Consider the following 18,481-nt stretch of genomic DNA (forward strand, 5'->3'; position numbering starts at 1 on the left):
AAAATTTCGGCATCATGCCGTTTGTAAATAGAACATTTCCAAAAACTGTAAGTCACAAAAGTTCTTCCTAGGTTTCGCTAAGCAAGCAACAGTAGTACACAACCTAGGGCCTGTCTATGCATATATGAAATTGCATAAAAGATAAATCAAGTCCTAATATCGGGATTACTGGTAAAATTGTAAAATTTATTCTCGAGAGCCTTTACTGGTAAACCTTTGTATGAACTGTGTGAGTACGAGATTACTTTTTTACCTAAGGGCTTATTGAGTAAGGTAAGTGTCCTAATATACTTCAGTTGTGACCATTGGTTGCCTAAGGTATCAGAGCATATGGGTTCTACTTGTATGGGCTAGTAATCATCCCAATCCTTAGGTATTCTCGTGGGTAAAATACCTTGCATGTGTTTGATCAAGCTCAAGAAAGGATTTTTAGAAATTATGATAATCATATGCAAATGATGAATACATATACATATGTTATTTACAAACCTCATGTTGGCCACACGCTGATTTAATATATTGTTTCTCCCCTTACTGAGATGTGTCTCATCCAAATATAAATTTATCTTTTTTAGGACTTCCACGTGATCGAGTTTAGAAAGCTCGGGGTTGTTATAACATTTTTGGATATAGAAAGAAAAAGGGTATAAACTTTGATGATACTTTTGGGATGTATAAGTTTTATGTTTTAAATCTTTTGAGTTGTGAATATTGGGAGTTGTAGATTATGCTTTTTGAGATATGTATATATATATATATGGATACAAGTAGATGAATGGTTTATTTTGGAATGTAGATAGATGTAGAAAACTCTAGTATTATATTGGTTGAGGATTGTAGGTATGTTTTCTACTGCGTAATTGTTAATGAAATAACAAGTGCAGGAAAATGGATTACGTGGCACCCGGGTCCCACCAGGCGAGTTTGAGGCGCCACAGAGCATGATTTAAGTAGAATAACGCGTCGGACCCTGTTTTTGGGTTTGGGGTGTTACATAGAGGGTCGTCTTGGCAAAGCCCTCGAGAAGGTTTAAAGAAACCTTTATAAGTGTCATTCATTATAATGGAGAACCAAGGAGAGGATACACATTTTGCCACTAAACCATAGAATCTCTGGGAGAATCCAAAACTTTTCAGAATCAAGTTCAAAAAATCCCAACCGACCCTATCATAAGCCTTAGCCATGTCTACTTTGATCATTACATTTCCACCATTAGACTTCTTATATAGAGAATGAATCATTTCTTATGCCAACATAATATTTTCAAATATACTTCTACTGAGAATAAAAGCTCCCTGCTCTAGAGAAATCAATGTAGACAATAAACCTGTCATCCTTGCAACAATAATTTTTGAAAAAAATTTGTAGATAACACTACAAAGACTAATAGACCTGAACTTGTCAAAACTCTGGGGATTCTAAACTTTTGGGATTAGAACAATGCAAGATGCAGAATAAAATCTAGGAAGAGGAGACCCAGCAAAAAATCTCTAGCTGCATCAATCACCTCTTCTTTTACAATATCCCAACAATCATGGAAAAAAGTTGAACCAAAACCATCCGGACCTAGGCTACTATTTCTCGGGATATAAAGAATAGCATCCCTTACCTCCAACTCGGACGGAGAACAACTAAGAGCAATATTCTCCTTTTCAAAAACCATAGGAGATATAATATCATCAAGGTAAGCTGTTCGACTAGGTCCTGCACCTGTTAAGAAAGTTTGAAAATACCTTACTGCACCCCTCATGAATAGCCTCCATAGAATCCAACACTTCTCCATTCGGAAGTTTCAATGAATGAATCATAGCCTTCTTCCTCCTTTGGTTCACAAATGCATGAAAGAACTTTGTATTATTATCCCCCACCTCCAACCACTTCTTTTTGGCTAGCTGAGAAATACGAATCTCCTCCCTTTTTTCCCAAGCTTCCAACTCAAGTTTAGAAAGGAATAAATCTTCCTCAATTTCTGGCGAATACCCTTCATGAAGCTGAGCTTCTAAAACCTCCATACTTTCCTCCAAATTTTTAATGTTCTGATGCACTTGTCTAAATACTTGCTTGTTCTAATTTAGATTGCAACTTTCGTATGCTTCAATTTAGCAACAAGTCTAACTAAACATGTGCCATGGGATTCCTCCCTCTAGGCTTCCTCCACGCAAGACTTAAAATACTGATGAGTGCTCCACATATTTTGATATCTGAAGGGAGAAGGACCATACCGATGCAAATTTCTATGAAACCGAATAATCAATGAGTTATGATCTGAAGTCCTCCTATTTCCATACTCAAAATAAATATTTGGCAAAGATTGAAGAAGAGTCAAATTATAGAGAACCCTATCCAATTTTGCCCAACTCCGAGAATTTCCACCTTGACCATCACACCAAGACATGTTGCTGCCAGTAACAACCAAATCCATAAGACCACAGTTGTCCAAGCAAGTATTAAATTCCTTCATAGCCGATAACAGTCTCGTATCACCACCAATACATTCCAAATCTGAACGGATGATATTTAAATCTCCTGCCACTAACCAAGGGAAATCATCCCTCTTAACAAACTCCAAATCATTCCAAAGCTCCCGACTATTTGTTTGACAACATTTAGCATAAACAAATGAAGCCAAGAAATTGTGGTCCACGGAACTAAAAATACCCGAAATAACTTGATCAAACATATGTTGTAACCTAAAGTGCACTTCCTCTTCCCAAAACATCCAAAGTTTACCCCACACCGATGTATTTGCACAAAAAATTAGAAAATTTAGAAAGCCGGACCATTGCTACATCAAACTTCATCAGAAAATGGCTCTGAAAGAACCAAAATAGAAGACGAAAATTTCCTCATTAACTTTTGTAAACGGCTTTTAGACTTGCCTAAATCCCACACGTTCCACACTAGAATTGTATTAATTATAAATCAAGTTTACTTGGACGGGTAATAACCCGTTGAGATTTCTTCTCACTTTGCTCATTAATATCCTTCAACTTAACAAGCGGAACATGTAAATCATCATCCGAACAATAGCCTTTTTTCAATGGGAGTTTCCCCAAAGTATTTTTCGCCACCTCCTTATCCAATTCACAATTATGTAGGATATACCTAGGCATGATTGTACACTCTTGTTCCAAGATTTCTGAAACCATGTTACAAGATGTCATCAACTGATCACGCACTACTATAACATCTTCCAATATCAACACATCAGTATTGGGAGCACCCAAGACTGGTTCAACGATCTCCTCCCTCTGCTTAATCTCATACTGTTTTGTGTTCATCTGCAAAATCTCCACTTCAAGCCTTGATTCTTCAGGAACAAACTCCCCCTCTTCCATCTCACTTTGCGTAATTGTCTTAACCACTGGCAAAATTTGTGATGTAATTGCACCCTTTTGAACATGTTCCACCTTTAAAGGTTCTTCAACAATGGATGGATCTGTCAATTCTTTTTGAACTTCTTTTCCTTTATCCAAATGATTCACATGCCAAACTTCTTGTCGATTTTCTTGTCTAGTTTTTTTTGTATCCTTACGTCTATCCCCAATTTTTTGTTTCCTTTCACCCACTCGACATACCACATTTGAAAATGCCTTTGTCTATGAATTTTCTCACAATAAAATCCTTGCTTTTTGTACCTCACTTCCTACCAAATTTTCTGATTTGTAGAAACAACAATCCAAAAATCATCCACCTGATATGCTAATAAATCCACCTCCACGCATATTCTTGCACCCGTAGCCCTAGTGCGGTTAAGTGTAGCATTGTCAGTTCCCAGATATTGACTAAACCTTGTGGCTAGAATTTGTAAACAATCAAGCATGTACATGTGCATCGGAAGACCAGGGAGAAATAAACATTGAGGGGCCAAGGATGTTTCCTACTTCTGATTGAAATCCTTTGTCCATCAAAAAAGACAAAACGGAAACCTAGACAAAATCCTTCCTTCATGAGACCATCCATGAAGAAAATCTCGTTCATTATTCATCTGAAGCAGTACATGAAAATCATCCATGAAACTAACTGAAGGGATCTTCGAAAGGCCCCAAAGCTTTATGATATTCAAACGGAAAACGTCAATAGATGGCCTAAAGCACAAAAATTACAAAACTAACGCAAACTAGAAATCTTCCGCCACTTTGTTCATCTCAACCTCAGAGAAAATGAATCCAATATCTCCATCTGATTAATTTTTAAATTTTCATGATATTATGCATGAATCAAATATATCATGGCAAATTCTTCAGAAAAAATTGTGTTCCTTGACCTTTTGGCATTGGGCAGGCGTCAGCCCCTATACATGGTCTTACGACTTTGCAGATACCTTTGTTTTTGGTAAACAGTTACTGTATCTTATTGGTAAAATCGAATACTTGAAATTCAACGGATCCCCTGTTTTCCTCTTTTTCTTCTTCTCGTACTCGTATCGAATAGAACATGCTTATGTTTTAACCCAAGTAGCATAGGACACGTGGAATCCCGTGTGAATTAGTAAGGACCACCTTGCAAGTGCTTTTCGTACGTATTCTTGATAAGCCGGTGTTTATATATAGATGTAGGAGGATTTCCTTAATATTCGAAAAACAATTGTCCCAACGACTCAAAAAATCCCAAAATTTAAAATTTGAGGTCAAGAAAATATGTAAAAATAAACTTATTTTTCACTGAAAATTAAACTTTTAATTCATTAATGAATAAAATTAAATTTATTTTTTTAGAGTAAAAGACACTCACCTCCCCTAAAGACAGATATCTTCCTAGAGGTTTCAAAAATATCATAAATCTCTCCTAAAGTTTTAAAAATGTCAAAGACCTCTCTTGAAGTTTGCCAAAAAGGCACTTACCTCCCCTTAAAATACTTGCCTTTACAAAATTCAACGAGAGATTTGTTTCTTTTTGATAAACCTTAGGGCATGTCCCTAAAATTTTAAAAATCTCAGGGGTGGTTCTAAAATTTTTAAAATTTTAGGAAAAATTATTATCTTTTTTTCAAACATCAGGAAAAATCAGTATTTTTTTTAACCTTTTTTTTTTTGAAAAGGTTAGTAGAACTTCATTCAAATAATAAAATTACTTATTCATAAATCTTCTAATTTAGGCATTGCTTCCACAACGTGCCCCTTTGAGCTAATAGACTATTATAAGAAGGTAGGCAAATATAGGTACGCAGAGCGCGTGCATTGAGCCCGAAAGGCAGCGGAATGCCAAGCTTGCATGACCTAGGGATTAACGTTATTAAATTTGAAATCATTTAAAATTTTAATTACATCTAGGTTAATCCAACCATGCACACCGTGTTAATTAACTAAACCTAATTTTTGGTTTAATGGAAGCTAAATAATTTTGATCTGTCAATCGATATTTGGAGCCAGCAAACAGGAAAAAAAAAAAAACTATTTTATTAGAGAAAAGTTATGTAATATATTTTACAATATATTTAAAATATTTATCATGTATGTGGTTCATAATGAGCAAAGTTTATTCATGGACTCAGCTGAATCTATAATTTTGATTTTAGCTTACTTCAAATTAAATTCAAGTTATTCGAATACTCAAAAGAATTGAGTGTTAATTTTATAATATAACCCGCAAGTTTGATCGATATCTTTTTTATTTTTTTATTTTTTTTATTATATAAGTTATATAATATATGTTTTATGCATTATATAATTTATAATCAAATATATTGTGCTTGATTCAATTGAACTCAAGTATAATGAATTTGAAAGTTAAGTTCAAGTTTGTCTTTAAATTCAACAATTTTGTAATTCATTAAGCTCAAATCAAATTTTTAGTTCAACATTTTTGAATAATGTCAAGTTCGAATATCTTATTGTATCGACTTAGTTAAAATGTACCCTAATTTTTCATAACTATAATCCAAACTATAATAAAAATTAAAATTTGAAATCAAAAGAAAATAATTAATTGCTTTTACGTTTGATTTGGTTACTTAAAAATTTAGATTGTGTTTTAGTTTAATTTTAAAGTTTCTTTTCCAAGGAGAATGAGATAGGGGATATGACAAATAATAAATTAGGAAAAAATTATATAGGGGATATGACATTTGGTTTATTAAATATAAGGATCCTTTTATTATATATTCTAGAGGGTTAAAATTAAAAAAAAAAATTAAGGAAAAAAAATTCATGCATTTCCTCTTGGGACCCTATATACACGTCTTCGTTGTGTGATAGTATAAGGGTACATCCGTAATTCACTTTATCACATCAACGCCTCCGCTTCCCACTTACAAATGCGATAAATTCCAGAGCGGAGGACGAGGAGAGAGAGTTCCCCGCCTTTCTCTTTTCCGTTTCAAAACGTTTTTGCTCTGTTCAACTTAGAACCCCCTCGCCGAGAGAGGGAAAAGGAGAGGGGAGAGGGTTGGGTTAGGGGTTTGGAGATGGAGGTCTGTAATAGTGGAGCCTCTGTATCGGTACTCTGTTCGGTGTTCGTAGTGTCGACGGTGGTTCTTGTCATGTTTCTCAATGAATATTCCGATTTGAGGATGACGTTACCGGCGCCGGAGACCGATAGGCCTCTGTCGCCGATCATTGAGTTGCAGTCGAAGGTGATCAAAAGCTCCGCTCAGCTGAGATCCTCTCTTTCCATCGAGTCCGCTGCCCCTGTCGTTAAGCAACTGAGGAACCAAACTGTTCTTGTAAGATTCTCTCTGTCTCTCGCTCTCTGGATTTCTGATTTTCATGCACTACTTTATATTGAGAAATTAATCTGAAATTCATATCTTGAGCCATGATCTCTCTGACTCTCTCTGGATTTCTCATTTCCCTGCACTGTGATATAGTGATGAACAAGTTGAGAAATTAATGTGAAATTCATTTCTGAATTTCTACGTCGTTCTCAATTTTTCGATTTAGAGACTAATCATATCTAATTTGATCGATCGTCAATTTCTTATGTTCTCAATCTAACTCCGTCTCCGTTCAGTGCTAGCTTTTTTTTACCCCCGAAGGTTTTGAACCATTATTTCGAAAATGTCTATCCCACTATTGATTCGGTGGAAGAATTAAGCATCCAAAACGAAAACTGTCCTCTTAAATTCAAATAATGTCTCTGCGTTTCACTGTATTTCACATTCATGCGTGTCTCAATTTCTCATTATTGTTCTTTTTGAACATTACTAATGTTTAACATCTCATTTATTTATATATTATATTACAGGCAAAATCGATGAAACTACGCGACGCTCGACCAGTCGAACAAGGCCTTGCTCGCGCTCGCGCTGCGATTCGCAACGCCGCCTCATCTCGATCAACCGTCGATCACAACTCCACCGACGTCGTCCCCTCCGGCGTCATCTATCGCAACGCCGGCACATTTTACCGGTAAGCCTCATAAGAACTACATACTCTGTGTGCCAGTGTGTAGAGAGAGAGAGAGAGAGAGAGAGAGATTCTGCTGCTTCAAAACTACTTTGCTTCAAAGACAGCAACGGCATATCAACTGAATTGTGCCCTGCTTTTCTCTGGAGGAGAATGAGGGGTACTTGGGGTTGACGCAAAGGAGTGCGAAGTGCGCACTCATTCTCTTACATTGCATTTATGGCCCTCCCGCAAAAGTGGCGGTGCTATCATACGCTCTGCACTCATGAAAATACCGAAAATTCTATTCATATTTCATGATATACCAAAATTATGACAAAATATTTCTAGGAAATATATTAATTAATACCTAACAAATACAATTTGAATCCTGAACCTTAGGTAATTCTTAACTAAGATTTACCGATTTAAATTAATTGTTGCTAAAATTATTAATAACTAAATTGAATTTCATAATTTGTTTGAAATTCATTGTGTGAAAAAAATTATAATTTTTAAAATTTTGTTATAATAACTTTTTTCCCCGTAAACAGAATTTCAAGGAAATGTGGCAATGGAGGACTCTTTTGGGCACCCTCTTCATGTGGGCTCCTAACAAATTTCCCGAACCAATTTTTACGAAATTAAGACCCAAACCATTGCTGGATCTCAAGACCACCAAGGTCCTCATTTGATCCCTTGACACGTGTCTTATATTGATATCTAATGATTAATTCATGAGATATTTTGAGTTTTATTTGTTCATAAAGTATCAATATCTTTTATACAACATTAGATTTTCTTATCAGTCTATTGAGCTTGCTCAAAATTTAATTTTGAACATGATTTTTGCATAATTCGTAATATTTTTTTTATATGAATTTGTTGTCTTTATTATATTTACACAAATCTAAATTCATAACTCAAAATCTGATTATTGATGATTCATGGGAGGATGGATAGTATATATATATAATTTGTTTTTTGTTTTTTAAATATTAAATATTATTAATTTTTTAGGATTTAAAGTTTGAAATAATATTTTCTTGAGTAATGATAAAATTAGTAAATAATATTTCTTTTGACACAATATATTTTAATTTTTAAAATAATTATAATAATTAATTCTAGCAATCTTTGAGAAATTTTTTAGAACTATCTAAAGTTGTTGAACACGGATATTATGCACCCCTACAACTAGATAAATGAAAGATATTATTTTTGTACTTGTTCAAACTCTTATGTTAAAAAATAATTTTTTTAAGAGTATTGAGTTTAATTATTTATATAAATTTGTACGGAACAAAAGTCGTTTCGTCAATATAAATTTATATTACATATATCTTATTCAAATCTATATAAGTCTAAATTTATCCTTTAAAATTGAAACTCCTAATTAAATGCATAGTATATTTTTATTTTGCATTTTAGAATTCAATTTTAGAGATTGAGTTATCTTAAAGTCAATAATATAGTAAATTTAATTATTTTGTTATTATTTTTTAAAAAAAGTTTCTAAAATTTTAAATTCAAAGTTCAGGTTCTACATTTTACATCTAATGCTGGTATAAAGATAAAGTAGCACTAATAATGGATAAATCAAAACTTAGCAAATTAAAGGCTTGAAAATGAAGTTTAATTATATAGCACATGTCACTTTGATTATGCGCTAAATACTTGTTGGAATCTTAGGAGTGCATATAATCATCACTCTAATATAAGCCTATGTTTAGATGAAGAGCTGCCAATTAAGATGCCAACTCTTCAAGGCAAAGTTTAGGCCATGTTGAGATCATAATACGATATGTTTATGAGGACTGATCTTGTCGTATAGATATTCAACCTTTTAATGTTAAATTAGGTTTAATTTGGAGATCATTAGTAACCAATATGAAGCTTTTGTAATAAGGATATATTGAAAAATTATTACAATCTCCCCTTTTTGTTTTTTGTTCAATTTAATTTTCTTTTCAATATTTCTTAATTCTTGTTCAAAAGATGCACTTTTGACTGAGCAATCAATTAATTTATTCCCTCTCTCTCTTTTTCAGTTCTCTCAAAGTTCATTAGATCTTAACTGCCTAATAGTAATACCACCTCACATTTTAAATAGCCATTCAAATCCTCAAGTTTGATTTTAATAGATAACTATTGACTAAATTTGTGCATAAGAAAAGATTTTATTAGTTGTCTAAATTTTGACATGATTAAACAACTTGTAATAATTTTTTTTTAATTTTTAAATTAAGAATTCATTGCGGCCAAAGGTGCAATACTTAAAGGAATAGTTCCTATATGTAAGATTGGAATAGAAGTTTTATTGTAATTTTTTTGAAAAATGCAAAGTTCTAATGTAAAATTTAATATTATTATATCTACTAAATTTTTGATATTTTTATTGTATGAACCAAGCATGAAAATATTGTCCAGATTTTGAAGACATTGTTTCGGACCTGATTAATTTTTAAAAGGGCAACAATCGATATTAAATGGGAGAGGGATTAACCAAAATCAATACAATTGACCGAAAAATAAAGTGGGGGAAAAATCCTACAGGTGTCATGACAATGACACTAATACCCTCATTTTTGCTCGTGTAAAATGATGACATGGCATGCAGGAGCTACGTCGAAATGGAAAGAAGATTGAAGGTGTATGTGTACGGAGAAGGGGAGGCACCGTTAGTGCACGGGGGGCCATGCAAGAACATATACTCGTCGGAGGGGAGGTTCATAGAGGAGATGGAACGGGGAGATGGCGGGAGGAGGTTTAGGACGAGGGACGCCGCGCGCGCCCACCTCTTCTTCATGCCCTTCAGCGTCACCTGGATGGTGAAGTACTTGTATCAGCCCAACTCCTACGACGCCACTCCGCTGAGAGAGTTCGTCTCTGACTATGTCAAGGTCATCTCCACTAAGCACCCTTTCTGGAACTCAACTCAAGGTGCCGACCACTTCATGCTTGCTTGCCATGATTGGGTGAGTTCATCAGTCCCCTGGTCATATGCCATTCCTCATATTAATCCCAATTAGTTACGTATCATATGAAAACTTCTAATCAAATCATCCATTCATACAAATTAATTGAAAAAAATTAATTTAATTTTTTTTTTACAAATATTACTTAATTTAAATAATTTGAATCACATTATGAATCAATTGGTTCCTATAATTTTACATGCCTCTAAACTTTAGTTTTGTCTAGGACGAACTATATAGATTGTAATAATTGAAGTACGATAACTAGGTACTAGTTGTTCGGGTACAATCTATTGAATTATACGTTTTCTTTGAGACATTCGTATGACTAAAAATTAGGAGCTTTTATGATGATATCTTTAAAACTAAATCTTAAAAAGAGTGAAGGATTATGAAATGAGAGATATTAATATGTCGTAACTCATTTTTACTCTCCATCCTCAATGTCGATAAATATTCCTTTTTTTTCAATCCCACACATTGGTAATCCTTAGGAAGTGTGAAGCCATAAGTCAAGTGGTCCTTATATGGGCATTATGTATTTGTGGTCATGCTTTGTATGTCAGGTGCTTTAATAAGTTCAAGTCGCATGCATCTCAAAAATAATTTAAGTTGACCAAGTGGCATCTACTATTATTTTCATAGATTACGGAAAAAACTTAATACCATAGGTCCATTAGGCAAGCAGATAGAAAAACTAAATGCATATTATGAGCCATATATTTACTATGGACTGATTTCATGACCCCACATATTTGACTTCAAGTTATGATCTAATACTTTATCAACTATGTTGGTTGTGTGTGGATATATATATAAGCATATCGAGTTTAGTTCCACAAGATAGTTTATGTCTTCATAAATTACAGAAATTACTTTAAAGTTTTTTTTTTATATATTTATAAATATAGCATACATGGCTGAGGTTTAATATTTCTAATCAATTTTATTGTTTTAAATTGACAGTTATAAAAATGAACTAATATGCATTAAATTCTTTAAAATATGACCATGGTGATATCTTACCATTTGTGCAATTAAATAGTAATAAATAAAAATGGAAGAATGTAGTGACTCAATTTAGGTATGAAATATGTAAATTTAAAACTTACCATAAACATGTTCCGTCTAAGTTTGCCTTTTGAAAAATAATAACTCCTATTTAAAATATATAACACACATTATGATTATTTATTTTACTTTAAAAAGGTTAATGTAGTGTAGGATCAAAACCTTTTGCATAGACTTGTTAATTTTTTGACCGTTTGGTCATAACACTGACGTAAATGCATTTTAAAAAAACACTTTCCAAGAGAAATAAATGTAGATTTTTAAAAAATTAAAAAAGAGGCATGTACAACTTATTTTCAAGAAAAATTTGTAGTTTCTAGTTTAAAGATTCAATTTGACACATTCTATGTACATGTCTCGTTGTAAATTATTGGACAAATCATTTTACACATATATTTAAAGTATATAAAATAATGTTTGAAAATGTATTCAGTTTCATTTATTTTCATTTTAAAACTTTCAAATAAGAAAAAAAAAATTTCCATTCCTTTCTATTTTTTTAATATCTATATGAAAAAATATTGAAAACGATAAACTTAATTTTCAAAGTTATTTTTTAATGGTCTTCACGAATCACATTGTTAAGTGTAAGTTGTGTCTTATTCTAATTGTCTGGATTGTAATTTCTTCTTTGCTGTTTTGTTCACGAGCTGCTCTGCATTCTATTACTATAATTTAATGATTTCTCAAGCATCTTCCTTACTGAAACTTATTTGCTTCCAATGAAATTATGTTTACCTCTTAAGGAAGAAATATTCGCAGGTAATTAAATTTACTTATACGTACCATGCTTTAAGCGTATTTGAATGTGAACACAAGAATATTTAATGAATAATTTATATAATAAGATTTGGGGAAATGCGCACAGGGTCCTCTTGCATCAGAGGGCAACGCCCTGCTGTTCAAAACATCCATCAGGGTGCTGTGCAACGCCAACACCTCCGAAGGGTTCAACCCCCAGAAAGACGTGAGCCTCCCCGAGATCTATCTCTACGACGGCAACGTCTCCCCCAAGCTCCTCTCCCTGCCCCCTGCCCGCTCCCCCCGCCCCCTCCTGGCTTTCTTCGCCGGCGGCCTCCACGGCCCCATCCGCCCCATCCTCCTCCGCCACTGGAAGGGCCGCGACCCCGACATCCCCGTCTTCGAGTACCTTCCCCCGGGCCTCGACTACTACTCCTTCATGCTCCGATCCAAGTTCTGCCTCTGTCCCAGCGGCCACGAGGTCGCCAGTCCCCGCTTGGTGGAGGCCATATACGCCGAGTGCGTTCCCGTGATTCTGTCGGACCACTCCGTGCTGCCCTTCAGCGACGTGCTGCGCTGGGAAGAGTTCTTGGTTGGGGTTGAGATTGCGGAGATCCCCAGACTCAAGGAGGTGTTGACGGGGATTCCGGAGGAGAAGTACCGGAGGTTGAAGGTGGGCGTGAGAGCCGTAAGGAGGCACTTCGAGCTTAACCAGCCGCCCAAGAGGTTTGATATGTTTCATATGATTTTGCATTCTGTATGGCTCCGCCGAATCAATTTGAAACTTTAAAAAAATAATATAAAAAAAAAGGGTAAGTTTAGTGATGTATATGGTTCATCGATTTGTATAATGAAAGTAGAATGAATACGTAAAGGTAAAGATTTTTGGTGAGCTATAAGAAGTTCTTAGTAGAGTAGTACGTTTATATATGTCTACTCTTGTAATTAGGTCCCGACAAGACGACAAGGGAAATCCAAAAATTGTTGCAGTCGTCTTAAAAGCCAATTCATCAAATTGGGAGTAATATTGGATCTAACGTCAATTTAACTTCCCAATTTGAAAGTTAAATCATTTGTTAAGGTAATTAACTTAATTATTTACAAATTAAGTTCCTGGAAAAGAAAAAGGACTATTATTGTAGCATATATAAGCTAGTTTCTTTGTTACTTTTTTAAAAAAGTTTAAGATCAGTGTATAACAGTAAGTTAAATAGTGCAATTAAAAACTGCTGATTCCAATTTCAAAATTAAGTCACATCAAACTGTTTTTGAACAAAGATAATAGATGCATGCCTTCATAAAAATTATCATAAAAATGCCTTTTAAGAGTGATTTTATATATAGGGACACGCTGCAATGTTAGCTTTTTGTTCGCCTAAACATTTCACAAGCGTCACACACAACCATTGAGATGTCTTAATCTATGAATCATAGGCTTGCTAGTTTTTTGAAAATTCACAATGATTATGGTGTAAAATTTTTGTTTTTTTTTTTCATGACAGCAAGAAGAATATGTTAGCATGCTCATACTAGAAAAAAAATGTATTCGTAGTGACAAAATTATTAGTGGCGGAGCAAAAATCATCACTAATAATGGGTCATTAGTAATGAAAATAAAATTCGTCACTAATAGTTATGGTATTAGTGACGAAATTATTAACCGTCACTAAAGATTCATTATTAGTGACGAAAATAAAATCGTCACTAATACTTTTGTCTCTAACAGTAGATTTTATGCTCAAACTATTGTGAGAAAATATTAGTAACGATTTTTTGGGTATTAGTAACGAAATTTTTTGTCACTAATAGTGGACTATTAGTGAAGATTATGATCCGTCACTAAAACCCTTACCCAGAACAATTATTTCCCATTTGCGCTGAAATCCCAAATCCCCCCCCCCCTTCTCCAAGCTCCCTGCACGATCAAACCATCCTCTCTCCTCCCTATCCTCCCTACACGATCGAATCCTACTGTCGCCGCTCCACCACCGGACGCACCACCACCGCCACTATGCATTGCCACCTGCAAGAAGGTGTGTCTCCTCCTCCTTCCTCCACCACCGCCGCTACCCATTGCCACCTGCAAGAAGGTGTGCCTCCTCCTCCTTCCTCTCCACCATATACTACCAGTTCATTGGTCACCTAAGTCAGAAGAAAGTAACAGTCAATGGTCTGCATCACCAAGTTTGGATTCGGGAGTACGGTTATGCAAAGGGAAGGTATTAGCACCCCTTCACACCCCGTCCAACGAACGGTACCTAATTAGCCTAAGATTACATTCAAAATTGACTAATCAATACTTCAGTCCTTCTGTTTATTCGATTTACCTTACCTTTAATTATTGGATAGCCCTACAATGGACAGAAACTATCCTCATCTCAGAACCCTAAAAGCGTGCTATAAACTCAACTCCCAGTGATCCTTTTGAGGATTTTTTTATTTATTGCTTTTCCTTTATTTCTTTTTAACTGTGCACATTATCTTACCATTATTTTCAGGAAGACTTGCATAAAACAAAGACTTCCTGCCTTTAATCCACAAAAGCATGCAAAGGCATAACCTTTGAGAATTAAAAGAAAATTCATTAAGGCTTTTCAAAAAATAGTTAAACAAGATAAACAAAGACAATGGAAAGACTAATAATATTTACAATATGCAACAAAAAAGAAAAAAAAAGTACATGCATGGTGTGCACCACAATCCAAAAATTCTAAAAGAATCACTAAAAAAATGTGATTAAATTAGAATTCCCGCCCCTCAAGAGATAATTTAAGATCAAAAATCCCCACTATTTAAATTTTTTCTTATAGTAAGTGCACATGTGCACACAAGCATACAAACACACATGCACATAAAAGAAAGACAAAACATGCATTCACACAAAAAATGGGGCACATATAAACAAATCAAATAAGAAAAAAAAAACACTGGAAATTAATCAAAATTGAGTAAGAATTGTCCCCAAAAAAAATTCAAAATTTTTCTCTATTTTTTAGAATTTTCTTGCAATTTTCCAAGATTTGTAAAGAATTTTCCTCATTTTTTTTATTTATCATCATTATCATTTTTTATTTTTAAATTTTAATTTTTTTGGTTATTTATTATTCTATAATTTTTTTTTCTTATTTTCCTTGTTTTTTTTTTTAAAAAAAATTTCTCAATTTTTTTGAACTTAAAATGAATTTGTTGGTCATAGAGTTGAGTTTAGGGGGGTCAAGAGACTCTTTTACATATTTTCGATTTTATCTACAAAATAATAAATCTTGACAAGATACAAGCGATTATATCACAATATAAATAAAGTAAATCATGCACAAGACATAAATTAAAGAGAAGGGAAGAAAAGCTTAACACTGATGTTAATGTGGTTCGGTTATTTGCCTACATCCACACCTTGAGACACTCTCAAGGATTTCATAATCCACTATAAATTAAACCTCTTTCACTGGTAGAGAAGCCTTTACACAACAAGTGAACAAATCCTTTAACGCTTATCAAGAGCCTTTGCACAGTTCACCAAGAACCTTTCAACCAAGGTTCACCAAGAACCCTTTGCTATCCGATTCACCGAGAACTTTTTACAACTTGAAGAAGAAATACAAAACAATACTCCTTGTATGAGCTAGTAGTTGATACAATGAAAGTCTCACACTAATCTCTCAAAGTAATGAAATAGCAAGTATAAAAACATCATTTAAGTATGTTCATTTTCTTTTCTTGCTCCTTTTGAGCTTTTCTTCATAGAACTTTGGAGGGACCATGTTACCCTAGACTCCTCTTTGGGTTAATCTTCTGTAGTTGCCTAAAGATAAGGCAACACTAGGGACTAAGTTTAAAGAAAGAAAAATTCATATCAAAACAAAATATGGACAAGACTTTTCTTAGTAAATAAAAATGTTTCAATTGAAAAGATCACCAAATTGGGTAATTATTTGTTTTATATGTAGGAATAGAATAGATTGAGATGTAATTAAGTTGCGTTTGGGAGCATGAATTTGTGATCTTGAATTTAAATTTGGGTGGATTTAAATAAATTTTAATATAATTTTATATTGTATCTTGTGCAAAACTAATGTAAATTCAAATTCAACAGTCTCCAAACATAATTTTTATAATTTTTTTTACAAATTCATCATATAATTTTTCATTCCTTTCCACGTTCAATCCATTTCATTCAAGGATACTAAACATTGGGTGTACATGGATGTTTATACAATACTAATAGGTACAATTAGATATGTTGATGTTGATTTTGATCGCAACACCGACAACCTTCTAATAATCACTTGAAGACAAAAAGGGAAAGAGTTTGGAAGATTTTCGGAAGCCACTACAAAAAAAATAAGTTTTAGTGACGAAATTATTAGTGATGGAGCTAAAATTGTCACTAATAATGAGTCATTAGTGATGAAAACTTAGTTGAAATTCCTCCAGGCTACACAGCACCGATGGGCAATTGGTGCGCGACCTGGGTACGGGAGGTCGACATTATATGTCGACAATTTGCTCCAATTATCTACTTCACCTAACCACAGATCACTACAAAAAATAAGGTTATTAGTAAATGATCAAAACCATCACTAATAATCACTAATAGTATTAGTGATGGTTTTATAAGTACTAGTGACAGTTTTGAATTAGTTGTCATAATTGCAGTTACTAATAATTATTAGTGATGAATTTTAAAAGCGTCACTAATAATAGAGTAAAAGTGACGGATTATAATTGTCACTAAAACCCTAATACCGTCACCATAAATTCTACATTGGCTCGGCTCAAAATCGTCACTAATAGTAGAGTATTAGTGATGAATTTCAAAACTCATCACTAATACATCGATTTTAGTGACACTTTTGGAATTTTTCACTAATACTCTACTATTAGTGATGGTTTTGAAGCCTTCACTAATACTTTATTAGCTTTACCGTAATCCCAAGAGGGGGGTAAATTGGTATTTTCAAAATTAATACCCTAAGTCAATCCCCTAATAGCAGTACTACACAACCGTAAGGTCAATCTAGTGCAAATAAATTAAATCAATTTAAATATATAGCAGAAATTAAATTGCACATTTAGATTAACCAAGCATGCTCGAGAAAATTGTAAATAAAGATGACACCTAGGAATTAGCACTTGAACTAAAACCATTGCCCGAAGAGCTGAAATATGTTTTCCTGGGTCTAACATACGGCACATTCTCTGTGGTAATTTCTTCTCACCTTACTCTTAAACAGGAAATTGAGTTGTTGCAGGTACTAAGGAAGCATTGTGGAGCGATAGGATGGACCATTGCAGACATCAAGGGTATCGACCCCTCGATTCGCACTCGCAACATCTTCCTTGAAGGAGATGCTAAACTAGTTCGAGATGCACAACGGAGGTTGAATACAACCATGAAGGAGGTGGTAAAGAACGAAATGCTAAAATTATTAGCTGCTGATATCATCTACTCGATCTCTAACAGCAAATGGGTAAGCCCGACATAGGTAGTTCCAAAAAAATCTAGTTTGACTGTCATTGAAAATGCTAATGGAGAATTGATCCCATCTAGGAAAGTAACGGGTTGGAGAATGTGCATTGTTTATCATAAATTGAATTCAGTTAGCCGAAAAGATCGTTTCTCGTTACCTTTCCTAGATCAGATACTCGAAAAAGTAGCTGGTAATTCCTTTTACTGTTTCTTGGATGGATTTTCTGGCTATTATCAAATTTCTGTAGCACCTGAGGACTAAGAGAAGACTACTTTCACTTGTCCCTTCAGTACCTTTGCCTTTCGCAGAATGCTATTCGGTCTATGCAATGCACCTGCTACTTTCCAACACTGTATAATGAGTATTTTCTCTAATATGTTAGATGATATGTGTGAAATTTTCATAGATGATTTTTTTGTATTTGGTAAGTCTTTTGATATTTGTTTGAAAAATTTGACTGCTATTTTGAAAATAGGTGAGGAAAAGAATTTGCTTTTCATTTGGGAAAAATGTCAATTTATGGTAAGTAGTGGTTTAGTACTTGGTCATTTGGTTTCTGAGCGTGGTATAGAGGTTGACAAAGCCAAAGTAAAGCTGATTTCCTAGTTACCTATCCCTAAGATAGTTAGGGATATTCGTTCTTTCCTTGGTCATGTCGGCTTCTATAGGCATTTTATTCAAGATTTTAGTAGTATTGCTAAACCATTATGTACTTTGTTGCAGAATGAGACTGAATTTTTGTGGACTGATGAATGTCAACAGGCTTTTGAAATGCTAAAGAAACATTTGACTATTGCGCCTATCATGCAACCTCCTCAGTGAGACTTGTCATTTGAAATCATGACTGATGCTAGTGACTATGCCCTTGGTGTCGTTCTGGGTCAAAGAATTTATA

General features: G+C 34.1%; 1 protein-coding gene across 1 annotated transcript; it reads left to right on the forward strand.

Annotated features, from left to right (window-relative positions):
• Positions 1-6,288: 6,288 nt before the first annotated feature.
• LOC131151581 (probable glycosyltransferase At5g25310) lies at positions 6,289-13,018 on the forward strand. Its single transcript, XM_058102829.1, has 4 exons — positions 6,289-6,664; positions 7,186-7,349; positions 9,946-10,303; positions 12,243-13,018. Exons 1-4 carry the CDS (start codon positions 6,407-6,409, stop codon positions 12,903-12,905), a joined length of 1,443 nt encoding a protein of 480 aa, XP_057958812.1. The 5' UTR covers positions 6,289-6,406; the 3' UTR covers positions 12,906-13,018.
• The last annotated feature ends 5,463 nt before the right edge of the window (positions 13,019-18,481 follow it).

The sequence above is a fragment of the Malania oleifera genome, chromosome 3 (assembly GCF_029873635.1).
Source record: "Malania oleifera isolate guangnan ecotype guangnan chromosome 3, ASM2987363v1, whole genome shotgun sequence".
NCBI lineage: Eukaryota > Viridiplantae > Streptophyta > Magnoliopsida > Santalales > Ximeniaceae > Malania > Malania oleifera.